Below are 6314 nucleotides of genomic sequence, written 5' to 3'. Positions count from 1 at the left end.
AAAACAATTTTTGAAAGATTATACATACCTTCTGAAGACAAGACAAAGTTGTGAGAACTTTTTGACCTGTCTAGACTTGAAATAAGGGTCATAGGAAATTGGCAGGAGACTTAAAATTATTCTTGTTTCGCTTTTATTTTTAGGGAATTGATCGCAGAAAGGTTTAATTTAAACAAGAAAGAATTGGGAAACTGGTTCACAACGTGGTATCGTTAGCGTTTCAATACACCTTTCCCATATTTTGCAAAACAGTTGCACACATATTTTGTTTGTTGCTCTCCGGCGTTTGGTCTCTGGGAGGTAAACAAACCCGTTTTTGCCTGCGTTTCCTTAGGTAAATTGGTTTTTTGAGTTTTTTTAAAGTTCTATCAAGCAGAATCTTCTCAAATTTCAATATATAATGTTCTTTCTATTTATGATATCATACCACCCTATAAATCCTTCCAAAAAAGATATTGGTATCAAGAGCTAGAAACTGAAAACCCATTTTCCCTAACTCCTTGCAGGCAAAAATGCATTTCTTTACCTCCAAAACAATTTTATACATAGCAGTGGAGTGCGGGCATTTTCCTGGGCCATTTCTTTCCTCAAATCTTTGGGTAAGGCTACAATTAAAAATAACATGTAATTGCGTCATCTGACCGACTGATCATTTTTCTTAATTTTCTGATTATTTTGAGTCAGAAAGTTGCAAAATTGTTTGAATTTCATCCATAATTCCATCTTTTGCTTCAATTGCACGTTTCATTGTTTTACACAAGAATTCAATTTCAAAATATAACAGAGATTAATGTCCAACCCATTCCTATAGGTTTGTGGGAGCGTGTTATTATATCCCTTGTCAAAAACAGAGATACCGCATTTCAAAAAAAGAGCGGCCGTATTGTAAAATCCAAGGATGCCTTGACGAACCCTCTACAAAACACAGAAAACAGCGAGTTGTTTATTTTTTTTGCCTAAAAATTACACAAACACAATTTATTTAATTGATTGATTGTGATTGTGGCCAAAGGAATTGAACAATTTTGGTCCCTACATACAAATGGATGCATAGACATGGTGTTGAAAAGGATTTCTCTTTATTAGGGAAATGAAACACTTCCTTCCTTGTCTCTCATTGAAATAGCTGAAGATGGGTCTTCTATTTCATATAATCAATTGCAATATTTGGAACTAAGCCTTCTAGCATGCTCCAAGTATGAATAAAATTTTGGCCTAACTGAGGTTTGACAGTTACCAATTTTTAGAGGGAGCATTTACTGCTTTTACGCTTAAAGGACATGAAGAATGGCCTAAAAGAGCGGTGAAATTTGGCACATGCACTCTTGAGAATAAAATATTGACGTCCAATAGTTTCCAAGTCCAATGATGAACGCTCTCCCTCGCAGTAGCCTCGCATTTTTCTATGTTGGGGTAATAACGGGACGCATCCCGTATTCACCCCAGTTTATATTTGACGAGCTGGGGTAATCACGGGACGCCGTTTCACGCATGTCTAAGCCTCGTTTTGGTAGCCTCGTTTTAGTTCATGTCCCGTTTTTACCCCACTAGGCAGAAAACAACGAGGGGTAAATACGGGACGCGTCCTTTTTTTACCCCGGGGGTGTCCTGTTTTTACCCCAAAATCCGGGGTAATTACGGGACGCATATCCGTGAATATTTTGCGAAAACTAAAAGTCATAAGTTTAAATCATTAAGAGGGTTGATAGATGACCATTAGAGGGAGTTGCTGGCCAAAAATCATGATTGTAGCTTTTGAAGTTCCTGAGATATGGAAAGGTTCATCGATTTCGTCTCGTTTTTACCCCAGATGACTATATATATCATTTTATTTTTTATTAAGGCACCATTTAACATTAGAAGAACTAGAACGAAAGAAAGATCGTTGCGCGGGTGGCAGGAGTTGTGCCATCAAGGTTTGTGTGGTGTGTTTGGGGTATTATAAGGCTTAAGATCCTGTTTCTTTTTTTTTTTTTTTTCTTTTTTTTTCTTTTTTTTTATATTTCATATATACTTACAATAGGGGCAATAAGTTAGAGTAAATTTGGTTTTATAAATATATAAGATAAATAATTGAAAACAATAACTTCTAGTGGCACTAGACACTGTAGCTAGCAGCAAGTGATAATGAGTCCTAACCTAGGGTCTAACGAAAATGACCGATTGAAAAAGAATGTAATAGCACAACTAAGCAGTTGCGCCGGGCTGTAAAGAAACAGAAACTTGAAAATTTCATAAAAACTCAATAAAATTTATAAAAAAAAAAAATTAATTCAGAAACATTAATTATTACTAACTCTTGAACGAGAGTTAGTCAGTTCAATATCATTTGTATTCAGTTCTCTACTCCAAATGGAACGGGATCCACGAATACATAACAAAGACGATCTCAACAAGCTGAATATCATTCATTTTGATCGAATAAACGAAATTGATTCATGGAGACGTACACCACGTTTTTCAGCAAGCATCACAGCCAATCTTTTGTAGAATGTTTGGCATTCACGTCCCATACCTCCGTTTGTAGAAAATACTAATGGGGTGAAGGTACCATTTTCGATACTGTTCACACGTTCATTGTAATGTCTCTTTTTCTCGTTTTCGTTTCTTTGGAAGCACTTGCTGAGCTCCAAACCCCTGTACCTTCGAGCGCTTAGGTCAAAGACCCTAATATCAAAAATGCTCTTTGGCCAGGTGTCCAGAACCCAGTTGCGCTAACGTCAAGTCGTGCTCCTTCGGACGTATTCGCGGTTTTGTGCGTCAGTCCTTCGCCGTCAAGGGTGATTAGTCTCGGCTCGTTTCGTACGTTGACGCATACCTCATCCAAAAGTTTAGCAGTGATATCTCGTACCTCGTTATGTCTAAGAGTAACGTAGCCTCCTTTCTTGCAGGACAGAGCATGGCTGATATCAAAACGATTACCACAGACACATTCACTTGGTAGACGAGGGATACTCCAGTCATAACGAATTCGCAGTGCATCGTGAAACTGTTCCTTGTTAAGATCATAGCCTTGATCTCTGATTGGAAGGTTGGTCAACCAGTTCGATGCTCCGGTATAGCAATTGGCTTCGTGGATTCGTTTTTGATCATCAGTCATTTCCACCCTGATACGATCATGTTTGTCTTGATTTCTTTGGGTTTTCTCAGCTTTGATCGCTGCTTTAGTTTTTGTTTCATTGTCATTTGGTGGTTGGAGGTTCAAGATTTGGTTTTGTAGATGTTTGGTGAATTGTCTCGAGTTTTCGTGTTCGATGGGTGCGATCTCGCATACGTTTTTGAGACCGAGGCCTCCCAGTCTAGGTGGTAATGATAACAAGTCTCTTTCTAAGTCATTTACAATTTTACCCCCTGTAATAGCTGGAATGAGTTGGTGTCTGACGATTGTTTCGATGGGTGTTAAGTAGTTTTCCATTTCTGGAATTGTTCTTAAAAAATACGAAAAATGATGCTGGTAACCGCTGGTGTAACACGTGTATGCTGATTGTGGTTGAGTCACCGCTATTTCTGAAAGAAGAGTAAGTTCCTTGCACCATTTATCAACAATTTCTTTACAGTAACGGTCTTTGAAGTTTATACTACCAATAACTGCACCGAGATGCCTTTCACCGTCTTTCGAAACCTGGATGTTCGTTTCCCGGAAAATTTCTTCAGCCTCGTCTAGGTATTTCTCTTTAACGATAAGCCACGATTTAGTTGGCTGTGGAAAGTAGCCGAAGTGAGGACCAACGGTTGTAATTCGTGACCACCAGCGTTTTAACGAGAGAAGCTTTCCAACAGAAGTTATATCGTCGGCGAATGCTGCCATTTTATCGGGGATATCTGCAATTATTGATAGCATTATATTCAAAAGAGGTGTTATTCCAATTGCGTACACTGCCATACCGATTGGATCTTCTTGAGTGGTTCCTTCATTTGACTTAAGCTCGACACCACCGATAACGAAAAGTCTAGCTGGAGAGCGATAGCAGTTATTTACATAGCGAGCAAATATTGGACATAGCACCTGGACGTTGTGAAGTAGAGCTTTCCGGTTAATGTTATTAAAAGCGTTAGCAGCATCAACTAGTATTACTGCTTCGGCTGCTTCGTTTTCAAATACAGATCGCATCACGTGGATTGTTGCTTCACTGCCACCTTTCTGGCCGGAACACATCTGTACTCTACTGCCACCGACGATAACGTCCTTTTTAACGACTGCCATTACGAGCTTCCCACTGATGCGCCTCAAAACCTCTCCTACGCCGATTGGTCGTACTCCTGGTTGTTTATCGAGCGGGACTAGTTGTGCAGCTAAGAAACCCTGTAATGATTCATCGTTAGTTTCTTGGGTGCAAAGTTTTCGCGTTAGCTTTGCCTGTTTCTTTTGGGGTTTTATCAGAGCGTCTCTTGTTTTGCTAGGAACTTGCAAATTGAGGTGGAGACTGGATCGCTTCGCAACCCTTATACAATATGGCTAGTTCACTCAGAGGTGTGGTTCACCAAGAACCTTACCTGAAGCAGGATGATTAAATACCTACACAAGTAACAAAAGTAACAAGTAACCAGATTTGGCATCTACAAAAATACCCTGTTGGTATAAAATACGTACGTAAAAATACGCACATTCAGGGATTTCTAAAGAAGCGGAAATACTATATTTGGGTAACAGCTCAACACAATATTTTCCCTTCCTTTAAAAACCATCACCGAAGGTTTATAAAGAAGCCAAAATACTATACTGGAGGCAAAAGATTCGCAAAACTTAGGGCAATTATTGCTGCGCTACAAACAAAAGTAGACTACTTATCTGACAAAGTTGACATTCTTGGTAAGGAGGTTATATCTTTGAAGAAAGACTTGACCATCAATCAATCTGCCCTGGCTATCTCAAAGATAACATCGTCACACCTGAGAAATGAATTGGACCAACAGGAACAATACTCGAGAAGTATTTGTATTGTGATGGACGGTGTGGCTGCTACACAGAAAGATACGCCTGACGAGCAGACAACTAAAGCCAAGAAAATTCTAATAGAATCTTTTCCAGATGATGACGAAATCATAACTGGGTTCGACAAAGCCCATCCAATTGGGCCCATTCTAAATGGCAAACAATCATACATTATGAGGTTTGACAAACATTCGGTAGTCTCCAGAATCTACAAAAACCGCAATGATCTCAAAAAAAGAGGAATCACTGCACGTCCATCGCTAACCAAAACCCGATCTTCAACCTTACGACTGTGTCAACATTCTGCTGAAAGTATCAGCTCGATTAAATTTGTCTTTAGTGACATTGAGGGTAACCTCAAGGTCTGCTTCTCCAACAGAAACCTCAGAGGCAGAAATGTACATGCATTCGAGTCTGAGGATGACTTCAGACACCTTATCCTCAATCATGAACATGCAACTGATTTCCCTCAAGACACCCACATCAAAGAAAAATCTGAACTAAAATAACTTTTTTCAATATGGTTCTCACTGCTTCATTGTTGCCGTAAGATTTAAACTTTATTTTTTATCTTGTTTATCTTTAACTGAACTTGTTTTAAAAGCCTTCTGTATGTACAACTGTTCAATATGCCTTAAGTCTGTTAGCAACAACTGCAACTGCATTCAATGTGATATTTGTGACCTATGGGTTCACCAAAAAAAATGCTCGGGCCTCAGTCGTGAAGAGTTCCAATCCTTTAGCGAGGATAATAATAATGACAACTGGTACTGTCCACGTTGTATCAATAATGCCCTTCCCCTCCCCCCAGAAGAAAGCATACAGCAGCCTGATGCTGGTGGCCCTAGTCTCAATGAAAACCTTAAATCTATCCTCTCTAACCTTAATGACATAGTTACTGGCATAACAACCAGTGACAATGATGAAAATTTTGATGACATACAATTCCAATCTAACACCTGCTCTTATACTACATGTGAAGAATTTAATTCGCTTCTATCTCACAAATCTGAGGGTCTCTCAGCATTTCACCTCAATATATCTTCCATCTCCAAACACTTTGACAAACTTCAAACCCTTTTATCTCAGCTCAACATTAATTTTGACTTTATAGGTATTTCTGAATCAAGAAATACAACTGATGATGAAAATCTTGCTCACCCTAAAGAGGGGGAACACGATTTCCCCTTAGAAAATTACAAAAAATTCTTCACCCCTACTGAGTCAACAGCTGGAGGAGTGTCCCTTTACATTTCTAGATCCCTTGTTCCAGTTCCAAGGAAAGATCTAGATAGCATCTGCTATCTAGCTAAAAATCTTGAGTCCATCTTCGTAGAGATCCCTAGACCTGCACAAAGCAACCTTGTTGTGGGAACAATAT

At 39.1% G+C, this 6314-nt stretch overlaps 1 protein-coding gene across 1 annotated transcript; it reads right to left on the bottom strand.

The window, feature by feature from the left end:
• Positions 1 to 2653: 2653 nt before the first annotated feature.
• LOC136823908 (uncharacterized) lies at positions 2654 to 4204 on the bottom strand. The gene has a single exon (XM_067080063.1). It carries the CDS (start codon positions 4202 to 4204, stop codon positions 2654 to 2656), a length of 1551 nt encoding a protein of 516 aa, XP_066936164.1.
• Between the last annotated feature and the right edge of the window lie 2110 nt (positions 4205 to 6314).

Source organism: Clytia hemisphaerica, unplaced genomic scaffold (assembly GCF_902728285.1).
Source record: "Clytia hemisphaerica strain Z4C2 unplaced genomic scaffold, Clytia hemisphaerica genome assembly, whole genome shotgun sequence".
Lineage (NCBI taxonomy): Eukaryota > Metazoa > Cnidaria > Hydrozoa > Leptothecata > Clytiidae > Clytia > Clytia hemisphaerica.
Note: the sequence above shows the minus strand (reverse complement) of the source record. Positions and strands in the feature narration are given on the sequence as shown.